This window comes from Chanodichthys erythropterus, chromosome 18, assembly GCF_024489055.1.
Source record: "Chanodichthys erythropterus isolate Z2021 chromosome 18, ASM2448905v1, whole genome shotgun sequence".
Classification (NCBI taxonomy): Eukaryota; Metazoa; Chordata; class Actinopteri; order Cypriniformes; family Xenocyprididae; genus Chanodichthys; species Chanodichthys erythropterus.
In genome coordinates, this window is record NC_090238.1 from 34,565,110 (window position 1) to 34,586,260 (window position 21,151).

Sequence of the window (21,151 nt, forward strand, 5' to 3'; positions counted from 1 at the left end):
TTTTACTGCACTTTTTTTTTCACCTGGGTAGACACTCCAACACTTTCCGTTTGCATTAAGATTATTTTTATTACCACACTGGCACTTAATTTAGATCCCCCCAGGAAACAAGACTAAATATCATATATAATTTTCTCCTATAGAAAATCCATCTTGATTTAAGATTTTTTTTTTAATTTACTTGAAATAGGATAAAAAAATACTTAGTATGAAAAGCATTTTTGCAGTGTGAATAAGTGAGTTAACTTTTTAAACATCACTTGCACTCCCTCATTTCAGGGTTAACATACTCAGAGTTTTCACTTAACCTCCTTTCTGAAACCGGCCCATGGTCAATCAAGTTCTCTGCTTTTAGCAGCCCTCCCTCCCCCACACATACAAACAAGCCACCAGCAACCATTCACACACACACACACCCCCAACCCCCCTGCAGATTGCTCAGGTAATGACCATATTTACACATGAATTGATGCTAATGATAGCCAAAAGACTAGCCAGTTAGCATCCACTTGGCTAAAGGAGGGTTACAAATCTCTGGGACTTCTAGTGTTAAGAATGGGATGTCATTAAAGTTCATCTGCACGTAAAGGCAGGCGTCCCAAAACTTTTGGAAATATAGTGTATCCTCCAGCCACTGAAGTAATGAGATGTAAATCTCTGGCTTTTAATTTTCTACATCAGCATCAGCACCAAGAAAACTTACTTTTAAGCCACTATGGGACTAAAAATGTGAATGTACTATAATACAGTACTTTCACTTAAGCAAAAAACACAACATAGAATAATACAGAAGCTTACAGTACTGAGTGATAAACAAACCTTTTCAGTTTCAACTCTTATATATAGTGCACATTAATCCAGTACTGAATGGTACAAAGGGTAACGTTATGATAAAGTGTTTTTTTTAAGCTCTATGTTAAAGCTGTATAATAGGATAGGATGGTCTTTAGGAGCTCTACCTATATCTGAAAGGAAACACCCATGGCCTTAAGCTGCTCTCCACATTACAATGATCAACCAAGCCTCTTTTCCAAGCAACCTCCTCTGGCAAATTCCTTTTTCCAACCTTATTGTAATTATTTATATACAATGACGTTTCAAGTACAAGCCAATTCCATGGTCAACTAATGCACATGGATGCCTGTATTTAAGACCTTCATGCATAGCCATTACTTAAATAAACAATATTCTTTTATGATTAAATACAGGGCTCACTATAATAAGAACTGCCTGAGGCCAGTGTGAGAGTTTCAGGCCAGCTAATGGAAGTTTCAGGTGAGTGTTGCGCTGTCACTGTCATATGTACATGTATGTTTAGGTCTTACAAATTTGAACATTTGGTTTTCTGTGGCAAAATGAATATTGTAGTTGCAAATTGTGCTAATATAAATATGTCAACAAGCTAATGTTATCAAGTTGGCAGACATGGATGAGTTTTTTTGAGCAAGAATGAATGTGGTAGTCCCAAAATTGCAAGAACGATAGTCTTGGAAGCATTACTTTGGATTGAAAATTATAAACAACTATTAAAAAAAATATATATATATATTGATATTTTTTAAGAGTAAAAAGCCAAGTTTGTTGAACACAGCTGATGGAGAACATAAAAAGTTTCTGAACCAATAAATTATGTTTATCTTACACTTTGAACTATATGAGGAAATTTTTCACTTACAATATGAGGAATTAATTCACTTAAAATGCTGGCGGCACAGCAGTGCACACTGAAACTCCACCAGGCAGGGGATGAATGGCTATCGCCACTGTGTGACAATCGCATTTATTTTGATGTGACTTTGTGAGTGACTGAACAAAGGCTGTTCACTTTTTAGCCTCTCAAGTCCAGAGAATAGAGGATGCATTTAGTTTGCGATTGTGCTGGGTGCATTAAAGAATCCAGTAATTAGTAGTGCAGCTGAGGTCAGGCATGCTAAATGAGTCTTCATGTTAGTGCCTTAATGTTGAATCTTTTTAAATGCTTCTCTTTATTTGTTCACTTCAAGCTGCTAAAATGAGTCTAAAATCTGTTACTTCCTTAAAACTGCAAAGCAATTGTCAAAAGCTGAAGTGTAAAAGTCTGCCTGCTTCAGTCTGTGCAGCCTTGACTCAGAGTACGAGCGAGAGCTGGCAGCGCACTAATCGCACGCGGTTCCCGGGTTCATTCGGTTCATTCATATTTGCATATCCTTAAAAAGACACGCACCGCATTTCCGTTTCAACACAAGCGACAACTGCTGCCAGTTTTAAGTGTTTACGGTGCCGACCCAAATCTGACAGATGGAAAAAAGCATATGATCTTTGTTTTCAAGCTCAAAAAGCAAAACTTTCCTTAAATAACTCTTAAAGCATTAGTTGGAGCTCAAACATGCTACGTCTCTCTGCAAGCTGACTGTATAAATAGCCACAAAAAACACAATGTCGGATCACAGCACTATTAAAAACCAAGTATAATGTGAACAAAGCCAAATATATGCCCTGTGCACAACATCCTGCACAGGCAGTAAAACAGGAAATACATTCAGCTCTCTGCAATCCCCCTGTGATAACATACAGGCTAGAAAAAGAACCTTTTTAGGCAAACCATTTTGTCTTGTACTTGCAATGTTTTTAGCCCGGTCCGGCACTCTGGTTTTAAAGAGATGGGTTTCCTTTAAGCTACCCGGGGCAGATGGTCCGTAACAAGTCTCCTGGAAATACCTGAAGTCAGCATATTCCTCCTCCAGCAAGTCTACTCAGACATGCACACTGTCCCCTGCGCTATCAACAACAAACAAGTCAGCCGACCTACCCATACACGCCTGCACTCGGCACTTTAAATCCAACGTGTGAGTAGCTTTTTTTCTTGCCCCACTCTTGGCTCAGTGGAGACCGCTTCAAAAAAAAAAAAGAAAAAAAAGGAAAAAAAAAAAACAGAAAGCATGAACATTTCTTTGTCTGGGAATTCAGGGTCAGGTGGTTCCCAACAGGAATTCTGGTTGGCTAGAGAGGACTTGCAGAATGTTGGCGGCTGTCCAGGAGGCTGTCTTGCAAGCAGCGCTGGAAATTCGCTGTAAACCTCATCTTCACCCTTATATCCATAGTACGGAGTTCATTTCCACTGCAGAGAGAGTAGTGAGGGGATAGGGGGAGGAGTGAAGGGAATGGGATGGGGGTGGGAAAGAGGAATCTACTGTAGCGTTGGGTACTTATTAAAAAAAAAAAAAAAAAAAAAAAAAAAAAGAGAGAGACATGATCCCCCTCGCTCAAAGAAAGTGAAAGCAGGCTGGGTTTTATCCCCCCCCCTTAGGGCCAACCCTTCTACGCTAACAAAGCTCTGCTGACTGTATGCGGCTCAGGCCCTCGTAGCCAGAGGAAGGAAACATGTCAAGGCCCCTTTCAGTAGGGTTTCCTGCTGCATTGTTGTGTCCGGTGAGGAGCGCTTCGAGAAAACATGACTGCATCGGAGAGCAAACAGAGCTATGACATGTTACGATCTGCGCTCATCCACAATGTGCCTATTCAGAGAAAGAGAAAATTCCCAGGCTCCTGACGGAGGATTCCAGCTCTCTGCATGAAGAATGCGAAACGCCCATTCCTCTGGAATTTTACGACGTCCACTCACAAGACAACTGTGTGTCCGGCTAATTTGGCCGTATTTCTGGGATCCCTGACAGTTTTATGGCTTATCCTCAAACACAGTGTGGCGAGGGGCAGAGAAAAGAAGATGGGGGCGGGGGGAGCTTGATGTCGATTGGTTGGCCTCCTTTGGTTACCGAGGAAAAAGAGCATTATGTAACAGAGCAGTTCTCACCATACAACACAAGCACCATTAGGAAAACTGTCAACCACCTGCACCGGCAACGGTACTTGAGCTTCGCCACAGAGGTGGGTAATAACTGAGGGCTAAATGAGTCTTCCAACATGTTTTGCACCCCCACACCCCTCAGTAAAGGTTCATTAAGAATGATAACTATAACAATAATGATAAACATAACCATAATGTTTTAATAATCGCTCTAATTCTATGAGAACAGGGAAGTCCACACCACAACTATAATGATAATGACACATTATGGGCCCTATCATACACCCGGCGCAATGCAAAGGCAGGCACGACGCTTTTTGCTAGTTTCAGCCCGACGCAGTTATCATTTTCACATCCAGTGGCCACGTTGTTTAAATAACAAATGCACTCGCACCCATCTGTTCGCCCATGTGAGTGCTGGTCTGAAAATGAGGTGTGTCCAGGTGCATTGTTGGCGTGTTGCTATTTTGAGGAAACTGAAATCTACTGGTCAATGGCGCAGAATTTTTTTTATTAATTTAAGGGCACGTTAGTGTCCTTAGTTAGTAATATGCGTCTATAGGTGGGTGCACAATGCGCATACACTCTCCTTGTTACACACACACAGGGACATGCAGCAGCACACAAACATGCCAAATATTAAAAATAAAAGGATTAAATGTAAAAGACTATCATTTTGCACATAAAGATACAAATGCCTACTTTTCATATTGAATAGTCATTGCATGTATCAGAACTACGCATTTGCAGTAATGACGAATGAAATTGGCTAATTATTTGACCAATCCTGGCAATACCCACATGTATTTAAACTGACTCGTCAGGTTGAGGGTGTCTATATTCCGCCATGTAAATAGCGAATCCGCCATGGTGCAAGCGCACCTGGCTTTTAAAAGGAAATGGGAGATGACACTCTGATTGTTTTATTGCACGTTACACCCAAAACACAACCATGACTCATCACTTTTGGACCATGCGCCAGATGCGCCGACCATTTTTTCCGTTGTTAAACTAGTAAAAGTGAATTCAGACACGCCTTAGGTGCACCTACGTCATGTGCTTTAGACTATGTGCTTAGATCGTTAAAATAGGGCCCAATATGTTTTAATATTTTTTCAAAGATGTTTTAATGTTTTTTCAGCCAATCAGAATCCACCCGGCAAAGCTTTAGCATTTAAAGCAGAAGATATTAATAATAAACTATATGTTATCATCTCCTGGTGTACGCACTAATAGTTATCTTTAGATATATTGTTCCTTAAGGCTCCAAAACCAGAAATGTGTTCCTTTAATTCACATTAAACTGTAATTTCTTTAAAAGTAACTTTGCGGTCAGAACTATCTGTTTGATCTACCAAAGGAAGTGTTCGGAAAACCTGTTTTGGTCCCATTAGAGAGGCAAAAATCACACACACTTCACCTTCAAGTCAAGACACATCACAGCAATTTCAGCCCTGCACGTGGTTGTAATGTGTAAACAGATTCACCATGGCACAGACTACTGATCTAAATAAAAAAATGAAAAGATGATATAAAGATGATTTTCTTACTGAAAAGCCACATTCTTGATCTTGGATTATTCCAGATGTCTCCGATAATCAGTAAAATGGATCATTAAGTGTTACAATACAATGGTACAGTGTCGTAACCGAGGCCGTTTTTAGGGCAATGCAACCATTGCGACCTCACCAGGCCCCGCCCTTTAAGCGGGACCCGCATTATATACATGACTAAGCCCCGCCCCATACTAGGGATTGCCTTGGTCCTAACCTAGAGGACCTTTTTTTTTTTGTCTGCACAAGAACACTCAGCCAATCAGAACTAGATATACATGTACACCAATACAGATAAGTTGATAAATATTTTAATCTTATGGCCAATATTACAATTCTATACTATTTTCTATAAATAAATTCTAAATCAAAAATCAAAACTGTTTTAGGTTACTAAGCTGAAAAATACAAGAAATAAGCATGCACAATTAAATACCAGATATTTAATACAGATACATTTTAAGACGCCCCCTTTTACAAGATGTAATATAAGCCTCTGGTGTCCCCAAAATGTGTCTGTGGAGTTTCAGCTCAAAATACCCCACAGATCATTTATTATACCATGTTATAAATGCCCACTTTCGAGTGGAAGGAAAAACATGCTGTTTTCATGCATGTATCTTTAAATGCAAATGAGCTGCTGCTCCCCACCCTGCTTTTCAGAAGAACACACTCACGTGACATTGCAGTTCTTCATCATCATGAAAGTTTATTATCTGCATGCGTTTTAAAGGCATATCATTCTAAACTTCTGCTATATGGTTTTCTGAGCGCACACACCTAAAACACTCGCACAGGAAGCTGGATGTCAGACGGCGCTAAGTTCTAGAACTAAGTTCTCTTTCACGTCTTATTGCACTTAAACTGTCAAATGCACACAAAGTTATGTCAAAAACACACAAAGTGCACATAAACACAAATAGCATGTACATATTAGATCTGTGTATTAAAGTGACAGAAGCGTAATATACAGTACCTACTGCTATATATGCTGTTAATATGAATCAAACAACAAAAGAAAAACAGAAAATCACTCACTGCTCTTGACTGAATAACTTTAGTAGCTTTAATAAGAATACATTTATTACTTAAATGCTGCTGTTAAATGCTCTGGCGAGGAGATAAACATGGCGGACTGTGTACAGCTCACTCAGGGCGGGGTTTATGCTAATAAGTCTGTCAGCAGTTGTGGGCGGGGCCTAAGCATTTGTGACATCACATTGCTAGAATCTGCAAATGGCTTGTTCTGAGACACTGCTAATGACGTATGGGGATTAAAAAAGAGAAGTGTGTGGATTTTTACCATTATAGGGTGGTTGTATACACACACTGCTAACAAACATTTATGTTCAAAAACCATGTGAAAGTGAATTTAGCACAATAGGTCCCCTTTAAAGGTGCCCTAGATTGTTTTTTTATGAGATGTAATATAAGTCCTAGGTGTCCCCTGAATGTGTCTGTGAAGTTTCAGCTCAAAATACCCCATAAAGTTTTTTTTATTAATTTTTTTAACTGCCTATTTTGGGGCATCATTAACTATGAACTGATTTTTCAGCACGGCCCCTTTAAGAGATGCGTTCCCTCTGCCACAAGAGCTCTCAACTATAATACAGTGCATTTACAAAGTTCACACAGCTAATATAACCCTCAAATGCATCTTTACAAGATGTTCGTCATGCATGCTGTATGCATGCTTCGAATTATGTGAGTAAAGTATTTATTTAGATGCTTACGTTTGATTCTGTGTGAGTTTGAGGCTATGCTATGTGGCTAACGTCTAATTCTACACTGTTGGAGAGATTTATTTATAAAGAATGGAGTTGTGTTTAAGAATTATACAGACTGCAAGTGTTTAAAAATGAAATTGAGACGACTCTTGTCTCCGTGAATACAGTAAGAAACGATGGTAACTTTAACCATATTTAAAAGTATTAGCAACATGCTAATGAAACATTTAGAAAGACAATTTACAAATATCACTAAAAATATCATGATATCATGGATCATGTCAGTTATTATTGCTCCATCTGCCATTTTTCCCTATTGTTCTTGCTTGCTTACCTAGTCTGATGATTCAGCTGTGCACAGATCCAGACGTTAATACTGCCTTTCCTTGTCTAATGCGTTGAATGGGCTGGCATTATGCAAATATTGGGGTCGTACATATTAATGATCCCGACTTTTACGTACTTCCGGAAAACACGCAGATCTCAACATAACACCGACTGTTACGTAACAGTCGGGATCATTAATATGCATGACCCCAATATTTGCATATGCCAGCTCATGTTCAAGGCATTAGACAAGGGCAGCCAGTATTAACGTCTGTGCACAGCTGAATCATCAGTCTAGGTAAGCAAGCAAGAACAACAGCGAAAAATGGCAGATGGAGCAATAATAAATGACATGATCCATGATAACATGATATTTTTAGTAATATTTGTAAATTGTCTTTCTAAATGTCTCTCCAACAGTGTAGCATTAGCCGTTAGCCACGGAGCATATAGCCTCAAACTCACACAGAATCAAACGTAAACATCAAAATAAATACTTTACTCACATAATTCGAAGCATGCATACAGCATGCATGACGAACATCTTGTAAAGATCCATTTGAGGGTTATACAGTGTATAGTTAATGATGCCCCAAAATAGGCAGTTAAAAAAATAGATTAAAAAAAATCTATTTTGAGCTGAAACTTCACAGACACATTCAGGGGACACCTTAGACTTATATTACATCTTGTGAAAAAGCATTCTTGGGCACCTTTAAAAAAATCTCTTATACCAGCCAATAATCAAACTGAAACTAAACAACAAAACACTTATCTGTAATCAGACTGCTTTAAACTCCATTACTGATAGGCAACCTCTGATTGGCCACTGCATTTATAACAGACAAGTCTGTGATTGCTTACAATGAGGAAACCATTGGATTTTCATTGAGAAGCAGCCAGATGTCTCATGAAATAAATGGTACCTTCATGCAATATCGACTGACTCATCAAATACACTTGGCTTTCGCAGAGTTTATTCGGCACGCTGTCGCTCTGGCAAACGTTCCAGCTATAATAGAAATGCTGACAGGCTCCCTATCGCTCTTCTTCTGGGACAGTGGTGAGCAATGGTACTCACCTCCAACTTCCACTTGGCCAGCAACTCCTCCCTGGTCCTCTTGCTAATGTAATAAGGGTCACCGGCCTGGAAGGTTACTCTGGGCATGGGTCTTTGACGGAGGCTGATTTCCCAGCCCACTCCCCCACGGAGCCTGCCACGAGCTCCCTGTTTAAAGGGACAAAAGCAAAACAAAACAAAAAAAAGGAAAAGAAAAAATTAACGACTTTGTCTCTCTCTGTTTTAGTGTGCTTATCTATCTGTTCGATCCTAAATGAAGGAAGGAAGTAGGCAGTTAGTCTGCGAATGATTTTGGAGCGTTTTGCGAATGGGCTGGTGGGGGACTGGTGCTCATCTTTGCAGAGAGGGTTCGAGTGGCCCGACAGATAGATAGCCTCCCATCTGGACATGGCCAGTGGAGAACAGGGACCCTCGTTTCAAGCAGAGGACCAAGTGTATTTGATATTTCACCATTAGGGTACCATTTCTTTCATAATTAAATGGCTGAAAAACAGGTTCCATGGTAAAAGTCATCTTCCTAGGAATTTTCTTCAGAGATCTTGAGCAATTTTTTTCCAAAAAATGGAAAAGGTTGAATGTTCACAGACAGAAACACGTAAACATACACACATATATCACAGACAGGCACACAACAGGAAGACAGTTTTACCTCATTCTTTGCAGAGTCTCCACCCTCGTCCTCCTTGTGCTCCACGTCTAGAGGGAAACAGCCACAAGAACAAGCAATTACCTGAAATGTTTCTGAGAGTCCGGATTTGTTGCAATGGAAATCTGTCTTCATCAATCTGCAGCATGAGACCTCGATGATATTTTTGCATCAACAGAACGTTTCACAGGGCTTTTATGTAGAAGGGCAAGCATGAAATAGCTTTGAGCCAAAATAAACGATTCTCATTTGTGTGCAAAGTTATTAACTTGTAAAAGTGTTTAAATAAAGAGCTGAGAAGCAAAAAAGCAGCTGGAAGAAGGACCATTGTAGCTTGAGGGCTTTGTGTTACTAAATGAAAGTCCTAAGAGAACTTTAGAAACTGAGTATTAGTGTCAATCAATCACTTTCAAAAAGACTTATTGGGTTACTAGACATGTACTGTGAAAAATGCCACAGGGCAATGTGTAATTACATATAGTATGATGGTTTCTTGTGCAAGGAATCAGAATATTACCTTTTAAAAAATACCACTGCATATGTTACTGCCCAGCATGATACTACTAGAGGCAGTGTAGCTGTACAATCTCTCCTATGATTGACTGGACTGTGAGCATAATATCTGATTGACTTATTAAAGAGGAAATGGTTTAAAAATGCATTTGTGATTTAATATCTGTCAAAAGTGTAAATATTTTTGAATGCAACAATCAGTATGTACATACAAAAACATTCAAATGTTTTGCACACACATCCTATTTTAACGATCTAAGCGCATGGTCTGAAGCACATGGCGCAGGTGCACTTGGGCGTGATCGAATCCACTTTTGCTAGTTTAACGACAGAAAAAATGGTCAGCGCTCCAGGTGCATGGTCTAAAAGGGTTGTACCTAGTCTCTTAATGAGCCATGGGTGTGTTTTGGGGCGTAACGTGCAATAAACCAATCAGAGTGTCATCTCCCATTCCCTTTAAAAGCCAGGTGCGCTTGCACCATGGTGCATTGCTATTTACATGACGGATTATAGACACCCTCAACCTGACGAGTCAGTTTAAATACATGTGTGTATTGCCACGATTGGTCAAATAATTAGCAAATTACTGAAAATAGGTAATTCTGATACATGCAATGACTATCCATTATGACATGTAGGCATTTTTATCTTTATGCACACAATAATAATAATCTTTTACATTGTAATCCTTTTATTTTTAATATGTGGCATGTTTGTGAGCTGCTACGCATCCCTGTGTGTGTAATGAGCAAAGTGTACAAGCGTTGTGCATCCGCCTATAGGCGTATATTAATAACGTGCACTTTAAATAACAAACGCCATTGACTTTAGACCAGGTTTTTGTTGGTCAATGGTGCAGTCGTTTTCAGTTGCCTCAAAATAGCAACATGCCAATAGCGCACCTGAACACACCTCGTTTTCAGACCAGCACAGCCATGGGTGAACAGATGGGCACGAGAGCATTTGCTATTAAAACAACGTGGGTAACTGATAACTGCGTCGGGCTGAAACTAGCAAAAAATCACTTGGCGCACCTGGTGTCTCATTGCACCGGGTATATGATAGTGCCCATAATGTGTGTATTTATGAATTGTGCTTTGCATGTCACATTTTTGAATCCGTCTCTAGGTTACAATTATTATTATTCATATTATTTGAATGATTGTGAAGCTATTCTGGTTCCTGTCTCAACACAACAGCTTTATTTTTCTGTAGCTATACACTTAAAATCTTCTCCACACCCCATAAGTTGTTTCAAAATATTCCACTTAAAATGTAAAAGAAATTTTAAAAAATCAACCAAGGGTCAGTTCAGAGTAAATATTGTATAAAATAAGTGCTCATATTGGCCACACTGCTCTAGACATTAGTATCGAAATGAGCCATTGACAGTGTCATATCACTCACCCACTGCTTTTTATATTGATTGACTCTGACAAACAACAGAAGTATTTCAAAAGGTATCAAATCAAACGATTACATAACTTCATTTTTGTAATGGTCAGCGCCTTCATAGACTCCTAACAACAAAAAATTGTAATCACACTCAAAAACTAAATTATTGCAGGCTATCAAGGTCTATCAAAACACTTGCAGGACATGACGTCAACACTGAAACTAGCCAACAACCACTTTGACTCATTATCATAGCAGTTTTGGCATCTCTGACATTCACTTTGTTTTCGCTGTGGAGGAGCCCCCATCCCACCAATGCCATATATACAGAATATGAAGTACTTTACATGAACTTTAGCTGTCGTTCTGAAATATTGCATCATATACCAATTATATAACCATACACATTTAAGCCCTGTTTACACCTGGTATTAAGATGCGTTTTGGTCGACTGGATCACAAGTAGATGAGGGAGACACATTCCCATTTACACCTGGTGTTCTCTTTTGTCCACTTTCAACCACTTCTTGTCCACCACTTCTGTCCTGAAGCGGGTAAATATATGTTTTTTTTTTCAGATCTTTTGATATAATAGACAAAATAAGCTTGCGCATTTTACATATGAATGTGAAACGAGATGACGGAAAACATACAGAGAGCATCAGCTTTCATTTTTGCTCTGAAAGTCACAAGACCGGCCGAACGTGGTGAGTGTGTGTTAGAAATCAGGAATGCTGAGAGAACATTGTGCTTGTTTTTCGTCTTCAAACCAAACTTGTGTCTTCAGCCGACAAAGTTTAAACCCCGTCTGGCTAGCACACTTCCCATAATGTTTATGCATTAGGCCAGTAGGCGGAAAGTAGACAATCTTTAGTGGCTGTTCAAATGCATTCGACTACATGAGCGTTTAATTTATGAAAGCAATCCGGTCGAATGCATTTTCGACTATCTCTGGAAGTGGTCAAAGTTGGACACTTTTTAGACCCCGTTTACTCATGTATTTAGCGTCGTCCACTTGAGATCCGATTGACGAAATCACTTCTTAATACTAGGGGGAAACAGGGCCTCAGATACACGACTTTCGACATTGCGTTGTGCAGTCTTACAGTTCAAACAGTGCCAAGAACTGGGTTTGATTCTGAAGAAATGCATGAATTGGTGAAATGTATACCTGCAATGCAAGTGGCTTTGAATAACATTTTATGTACACTTCAGCAATAAAGTAAAATTTCATTTTGTGTTGTGTCTCACTGTGTCTCTCACTGTGGCAGAAATATTGTTTTTAATGGTGTGTCAAGTTAAAAATAGCCTAATTCATTTTATTGTACTTTTTTTGAACTTTTTGAACCAAAAACGTAAAAAATCTGCAGATTCAATCCAGGCCTAATAATGATTAATGTGATAACTAACTAGTCTGTCTGAACAAGTAAAGCATTACCTTTGCAGTCAATAAAAAATAATTAGTAACAGCCTACTACTTTGGAATAACTTCCCCAACACTCTAATACTTTCTTCTAATGCTGTTCATCTTCTGCACATTCCACAGTGCCACAATCAATCCTCCCAAAATTCTCCTTTTTTGCCCTGGCATTGATTTACACTCCTGACATCTCCACATACAAAAGGATGTAGATCATGCCTAAACAGCTTTGTCTTGGCTGGGTTCAGCAGGTTAGGTTGAGGTTAGCCAGAGGCTATGATTACCAGTGACCTGAAACACTAGCTGGGCTATCATGATGATTCATGATTCAGGAGTACTGAAACTCCCTTCTAACTAGGGTTTGAGAAAGACAATATTACTGAGAGCTCAACAAAGCTTTCTAAAACACAACAACAATTCCAATCCAGCATCAATAAAATGTGGCCCCTCAAAGGCCTTTGGAAGATTCATTCCCATTCAAGTCAAAAAACAGCTACAAAACAGATATTTGTATAGAGAATCTGACAGAAAAGTCTATTTCAGCAAATGTTTCCTGAAACCTTTTTTAGGTTGAAGCTTGAAGCTCAACATTAGCATGATATTCAGGTCATAAGTAACGTTCACCCTTAAAAACTTTCCCACATCAAAGTGCTAGTGAGCTGTTCGTAGAGTTCTGAGAGGAGACAAAATTATGAGCTGTTAACGCTGCAAGATGCATAATAAATGTGAGCAATTAAAGAGATATATTTTTAAATGTTATTAAAAAAGATCTTTCTTTAATGTCATTTGCTAAATGTCAATCCTTAATAAACCATGTCATTGTAATCCCAGTAGAGATGTGTATCATTAAAAATGTTTCAAAGTGTGTGTAAACGTACTGTTTCAAAAATGACAACTTCCACCTTAGTGCATCTATTAAGAGTACACTGCAAAATGTCCTCTTGTCGAAAACTGACAAGCATTCTTATAGTTCAAACAGTGGAACATGGCGCAAGCAACGCCAAGGTCATGGGTTTGATTCTGAGAGGGTGCATGAATTGGTGAAAATGGCTTTAAATATGCATCAATACTAACTTAAATTTTATGTGCATTTCAGCAAAAAAAAAAAAAAAAAAAAATCTCTCTAATACTTAGCCATGCACATTTAGATGGACATCTTTGGCCGCTGAGTTTATTTTTAAGGTACAGGCAAAAGTATTGTGTTTTTCAGACAGTGTGTCATGTTAATAAATAGCCTGCTCTTTTCCAAATTAATTAAATTAAATTAAATCAAATAGCTACTTTTTTTTGCAATTAAGGCTTGTTCACATCAAGCCGAATGTTCAGTGCATAAAATTTGGTGCAATAAACATTTTAATTTGAATCTTAGGGATGTGATGGTGAGGAAATTTTCCCACCGGTTGGAGTTTTTCCCTCTTTTTCCCCCTCTTCTTCCACCAGAGCGAGCATTTTAAATGAATTCCTATGGAAGGAATAAACTGGAAACGCTCGCTTTAGACACGCACCATTATGAATGCCTGTGCGCATTTTACTTTCGCTTTAAAATTAGCGGCAAACCAGTGGCGGCAGTTGCTTGAATAGTGGGTTCAATATTTCTTAATGAAAAACACAACAACAAAAGAGTACAATGACAAACTTGCTTAAATAGGCGCTTTTACATTTCCCTTTGAAACCAAATCTTCCGCCATCGTCTTGTCAGTTAGGAGTGAGGCAAAATGGGCGAAGTGAGGTGAAATCTGACTCCTGCTGCTGATCTGTGCTACGACTCTTGTTCGGCTCACGCTGAATTGAGCCGACGTGTTTAGTTTTTAATTGTAGTGTCTGTTCTCCAACTGAACAAAATTATTTTTATTACTATTAAAAGTCAAAATGGTCAAAAGCCGGCGTTGCGGCTGAACACCAGTAACACTGACCATCGCAGCAACCCTATTGGATCTACATCAGTTAAAGGGACAGTTCACTCACAAATGAAAATTCTGTCATCATTTAATCATTCTCAAGTTGTTCCAAACCTGTATGAGTTTCTTTCTTCTGCTGAACAATAAAATATGGGTAACCAAACAGATGGGTCCCATTGACTTCCATCATACTAATTTTCATTTTTGGGTCAACTATCCCTTTAATTCAGATCAACCTGAACATGTGCATGCTGTCAATGCGAACATAAAAAAAGTCAAATAACTTACATACTTCACTTATTAAATTGCATTATGAAAGCACATTTCTGATACATGCCTAAAGCACCAAGGCATGAAAGAGCATTAAATGATGAGTGCATAAATGAGTCATAAATACCTCATTTTGATAATCATTAAGTATGGCTAGGCTAATGAACAGGGCAACTTCATATAAATAGATATGTGGGATTTATACCAGGCTTACAGGCATTCTGTGACGGCATATTCACAATGTCTCTATACTGACATGAAGCCAAAAGAAGTAGACAGCACCCATTTTAATAACCCACTAGCCTAAGGAGGATCTGTTTGAAGTCTATCAAAGCTCCATCACCCAGCCACATCACAACACTTGAGCGTAGAGAGGCCGTGGGCAAAACCTGAGAGCTTGTTTTCTTCACAAGAGCCATCAAAAGCCTTCCAGTGAAGTACCACACACACCCAGCCAAAACAAAGCGCCCCGACCCCCGAGTCCTCTTCACATTTACAGCATGTGCAAATCCTCTCTCGCTGCATCTTTCTTTCTCTTCCTCTTTTCTCCGTCACTCGACAGGAATAAGCAACCCGTCGGTGTGGTGAGGAAGGGGTTCATTCTGTGGAGACAGTTAAGGTCAATGGGTTTGTGAGCGTGGTTGGCACGCTGTGCCCATCGAACCTCCAGCATGCCAGTTTGTGCACATGCCAGCCTGCGTGTTCAGAGCGTTCAGTTCCACTTCGCTGGACTGAAGTCCGTCCTGTGCCCTCTAGGTAGAAGGTATAAAAACCACACAGGTACTGGCTGATTTGCCTATTCTCTATCAATCAAAGCAAGATTGATCTTTTTGACTCTAAGGAGTTCATGAATCAGTAAAATCTTTGGTGGGACTGAATTAATGATTGGCAGAGGTGTGTAGCTGGGATTATCTTTTAGTGATGAGTATTGATTAGCATCAGTGTTGAGTTAAAGGGATAGTTCGCCCAAAAATGAAAATTGGCTGTTAAAGGTGCAATATGTAAGAATTTTGCAGTAAAATATCCAAAAACCACTGGGCCAGTGTTATTTATTTTGTTCACTGGAGTACTTACAATATCCCAAATGTTTCCAACTGTTTGTAAATCGTGAGAAAATTGCAATTTTCACCAAGGCTCCGGGACGTGTGAGGAGTCGCCGTCATACCCGCGTTACCCTCGGTTTCCGGTTTTATGTTGGTAGAAACCATGGAAACACCAAAGACGCTTTAATATTTACATGTTTTAATAGACAAGGGAACAACTGTTTTGATATATAATTATAGTCAGAAAACTAAATATTGTTATATAGCTCAACACGTTTAGTCCTATAGTTTAAATAAAAAAATTTTGCGAGTACCATGTTTTACCGTGCCTCAGAGAAAAACACTATTTTGTGAAGTAGCTAACATAGCATAATCAGATGCAGCTTTATTTTTAGTAACAGTAATACAGCATTTTCTCCATCATACAATACGTTAAAATTAATTGCATGCCATTTATCAACACAAGCCATCCAGCATTTAATATGATATTCTAATATCGATCTATCTTACTGCAGTGTGTAACAGTGTCTCACAGCAGCTGCCGAGTGAACGCACAGAGAAACGTTGAAACATCATTTTCAACACACTCAAATGTATCTAATATGATAAACAGAGCTGTGTTACCTCATACTCATGACCGGAAAAGCGAAAGCGGCGCCGGCGACTGTGTCATAATAAAAGTCCCGCTGCTCGTGAGGCGTGTTGCACATTTGCTCCAGTGGTCTCGTTCAGTTCCCACAACACTCTGTCCTGCTCTGCTTCATACTACAGTAACATTAATAATCGCATCCATGAACATTATTTCTTCCCGAGTCCTATCCCAATTCTTCTCCACCATCCGTTGAGGTGAAGACCACACGTCCCAAGATTCCGAGCTCAAACGTGGCATCATCAAACTATGCCTTTGTTTTGAATAGGCCTCTAGCGGACAGAAAATCTTACATATTGGACCTTTAATTTACTCATCCTCAGGCCATCCAAGGTGATTTTACAACAAAAAGGAAAGACTCACGTGTTTTGTACTTAGTTGTGGTTACCCTGGATGTAGCAACCTATATATGCATGATATCAATTGGGAAGATTGACTTTTTATAGATTCTCAACATTTTAGCTCCCTTGCGTTCCTCATTATGCAGCAGGAAGCTCGTACTGCAGTCGTGAATGTGCTCAGGACCGTTTGCCAAGGCTGTGGATTAGAGGTAAAAATGCTGTAAATAATGTTCAGTTTCTTGCACAGACCAATTGTTTCACTTCTTAAGACCTCAATGTATTGTCATGAGTCACGGGTATTAATTTTGTGCTGTCTGAATATGTTTTTTTTTTTATCTCAAAGTGGCAGCACCCATTGACTTCCATTATATGAATCACTTCCATTAAATGAATCACTTTACTGTTCTACTGAAGAAAAATGTCAAAAGTTGCCTGAGGGTGAGTAAATTAACAGCTAATATTAATTTTTGGATAAACTATCCCTTTAATGAAGTCTGGAAAATGGAGGTAGTGACTTTAAGACAGCTTTGTTGTTGGTATCTGGGATTGTACTGATCTCAGGCAAAACAGATCGGCTTTATGTGGAAACTGTCTTCAACACATTGATCAGGACCCAAGAGCTCCCCTTTTTATTAGAGATGCACCGGTTGACAGGCCATCAATCGGCCGGTTTTAGCTCCAAACACACGATCAGCAACCAGACGTTTTCTTTTGGTTTTACTTTGGCCAATCTCTGTTCCAGGCCTACACATAAACTGCATCGCAATCATTTACCAAAATGTAAGTTGTGTGGAAATATTATGAAGTCTGAAAACAGGATGAAAACACAGGCCAGCCATGCAAGGTAATACTGAATGAGGCACAGAAAGCTCACTATTCATGTATCGAAATATGAAATATTGGAAGAAAAATACAAATATTTAATTGGGGGTGGGGGTATCTCTGAAGGGAAATGACTGTCTTCAGAAATGTTTATAAAACTCACCTGACCGTAGCCTTCTAGTAATCCTAAAAACATTGATTAGCTGGTTCAGGTGTGTTTGATTAGAAAATAAGAAATAAATACTTTGAAGTGATATGAACCTGATTCATAACAAAGCACTGTTCGCCAGAGGAGAACTGGCCCCCCGAATAAGCCTGGTTTCTCCCAAGGTTTTTTCTCCATTTTAACACCTATTTGCCACTTGTTTGCCACCTGATGTCACCTGTTGGAGTTTGGGTTCCTTGCCGCTGTCACCTTTGGCTTGCTTAGTTGGGGACACTTGACATTTGACTTGACATTTGATATTCAACAGTGCTTTGATCTGCCTGCATTGACACTATTCTTTAAGAGCTGCTGTGCAGCCAAAATTATGTACCAGTTATCAATGTAAAGCTGCTTTGATACAATCTACATTGTAAAAAGCGCTATATAAATAAAGATGACTTGACTTTGATTAGGGCTGGAGCAAAACTCTATAGGACAGTGGCCCTCCAGGGCCGAGTTTGCCCATCCCTTGGTTAGAGTAGTAACCCAAAGTCAGACTAGTAACCTGAAGGTTGCAGGTTTCGATTCTCAATACTGGCAGGAAATGACTGAGGTTCCCTTGAGCAAGGCACCTAAACCCCAATCACTCCCGGGAACCACAACAAAAATGGCTGCCAACTGCTCCAGGTGTGTGTGTCCACAGTTTACATTTTGAGTGTGTGTTCAGTACTCACTACTCCTAATGTGTGTACACTAACTGGATGGGTTTAATGCAGAGGTTTATGGGTTAACAAACTTGCCTGTCACTTTCACTTTAATCTGAAGGTTGAAAAATTATCCCAACAGTGCAGTTAAAACATTCCTGCAAAACACTTTCTTTATCCCATATGGTAACAGTCTTTACCAAAGGTTTCTCTCTTTCTAAAAATCTTTATTTATTTTAATCTCAAATATTTTGGTCAAAGATTGACCACACTATAGTCCGACGATCCTAGTGGGAAAAAGCCAATACTCTTGAGCTGCCACATGAACAGTTGGAAAATAGTCTAAAATGACAATTGGGACACCTACGGGACTGGCCATGAGTCCGCAAGTCCATATCAAGTGTGCCATCTGGTACATGTGTGACCGAAAAACCCTTAACATGGTGATTCAGTCAGTGTAAATGCACCTTTATAGCATTGTTAGCAGTGCTAACAAACAACACATGCATTGATTATTTGATATATGACGTTTTACTAGATTTTCAAAGTATTATAAATGGAGTGTCTAGACTTTATAGCATTTTACATAGGCCTACAAGTTGGCGTCTATCATTATAAAGTGGGTTAAGGCAGACTGATGTAGGATCAGTGTGTAAGTGCCCTGGGCATTGTGCCATTCACCTGGCACGACCCCCACTGAGAGAGTGGCCACAACACAGACCTGCTGTCTCTCTGTGCGCTGCAACCAATCAAGGCAGGCTGCCAGGATGGAGACGGCTCTGTCTACCCAGCCTTCACTTACTGCTCTCATCAAGGTCAATGCCTGACCCCAAAGTATGTAAAGAGAGAGAGAGAAAGAGGTCTGATAATTGGTATCCCCATCATACTGGAGCACACTGATATTCAGGAGTATCGCTACACCACTGATGAACCTGCAGTGTCATGACAAAAAAACTAGGGTTGCCCCCTAAAAGTCGACTAATCGTTATTCGACTAGAAGAGACTTAGTCGACCAAAATTTTATTAGTCAGTTAGTCGCAGAAAAAAAAAATCCTTGTGGAAGTCACGCAGTCTGTGAGTGAGAGATAGTTAATGGTAATTACAGTACGTCGGGCAGGAAATCCAAACATTCGCCTATCATCCATCAACCTCAAATATGGCTTATCATTTGAAACATGTAGCAACTTTACATGGACGCTTGCTCTAACGTTAACCTAAATAAATGTGCACTGTTATTAGGCACATATCCAAGTGTTTGTGTGGAGGCTAAAGTATAGCACTCTTACTCATAGACATAGAAGCACCGGCCCAATTGCTTGCATTTCTTTTTTTTTTGATAACAGCGGAAACAACTTAAAATACGTTTTTGGTCATACAGATAAGAGTAATACATCATTCAAAATACATCATTCAATGTTATTCAAAATAAAAGGTCTTTTGTGTAAACTCACACTAACAAGAAAATGTCATGCCTTTGTAAAATAAAGAAAACCAAAACTCAATGTTTAGGCTACTTGCCGCACACACATGAGAAATATATGTATAGAAAGTTTGAAATGTCTGCTTTCGATAAACCAATTCAGAGCGAAAAGAAATAATCTCTGCTTATTTAATCTGTATTAAAAGTGCATTTCTCTCTATAGGCGCATTCACATTTCCGCCGGAGATGGTGAGGCAGCATCGTCAACTTCATCTTTGCAGCTGACACTGACTCAGCAAACAGTTGTTTATTAATAAATAATTTAAATGTCTTCTTGTTATTTTTTTCCCCGACACATTCATAATCATTACTTTTGCCGGCGCTTTAAGGCAAGCTTAATGCGTGCGCTTGAGCATGGAATAGGCTATGTTATGAATATATATTAATGCTTATTATGGTTTAGTATTCTCCTCAGTATATATTTAATAAAAACATGCGATTAGTCAACTAATGGTTTAAATAAACAACTAATAGTTGACTAGTAAAATATTTAGTCAGGGGGCATCCCTACAAAAAATACATATTACAATTCACAAGCTCACAGCTTGTCTAAAATATGTGATAAAAATTTAAAAAAAAAGATGCTGTGCAACAACTAATAATCAGCCAACACAATTTTCTATTGTGTTGTCTTATGTGACAGCACACAAAACAAACATACAGCACAACAATTTAATTCACAAACAAATCACTTGATTCGTGCCATTTTTAAAAAAAGAATCAGCCCAATTATTAGCTGAATTTTGTATTCTGTATTTATTTTAAAGGGGCTATATGTAAGAATTGTCATGTATTAATCGCTTATTTGATGTTCAATGATTGAACATTTTGTAAAGAAACTTAAAAAACTAGGATTTCCTCAGTTGTTTATGAAAGCCTGTAGACTAGGGGTGTAACAATACGCTCAGCTCACGATAAGGTACGTATCCCGATACGGAGCTCACGATACATTATGTATCACGATATTTTGAACAAAATGAAACTGAAATTCAAATGAGATTTATTTAAAAAATTAACAAATTTCAATAATTTTCCTTGTACATACAAGATCAAATTTCAACACAATGCATGCACGTCGCGACTGCGTTGCTCCCATTATGAGCGTGCCCACCACGTGGCTACATTTGAAATAACTGACTTGCACATGGAAAAGACACAATATGTGAACGGCCCACAGAACTTCTTAAAGCAAAGCATTGCAAGCATCTTTTGCTTTTCTGTGAGCACAGCTGTTGCTGTGGCACTGCGGTGAAAGATAGCCATGACTTTTCTCACGCGACCAAGCAAGAGACTGACAGGAGAAACGTTTAAATCTGCTTGCAAGATTTGATGTGTGCCCGAAACACTTACTGA

General features: G+C 39.1%; 1 protein-coding gene across 3 annotated transcripts in view; it reads right to left on the reverse strand.

Annotated features, from left to right (window-relative positions):
* The window catches only part of dnmt3ab (DNA (cytosine-5-)-methyltransferase 3 alpha b), a 67,397-nt gene that overhangs the window by 27,543 nt on the left and 18,703 nt on the right, over nucleotides 1-21,151 (reverse strand). For 2 of the 3 annotated variants that reach the window (XM_067366495.1, XM_067366494.1), the window contains exons 5-6: nucleotides 9,122-9,168; nucleotides 8,473-8,619 (exon numbers count right to left, since the gene is read on the reverse strand). In XM_067366495.1, coding sequence (XP_067222596.1) covers nucleotides 8,473-8,619; nucleotides 9,122-9,168 — 194 coding nt within the window. The remainder of the gene's footprint in view (nucleotides 1-8,472; nucleotides 8,620-9,121; nucleotides 9,169-21,151) is intronic. The other variant, XM_067366496.1, reaches the window with a different exon arrangement.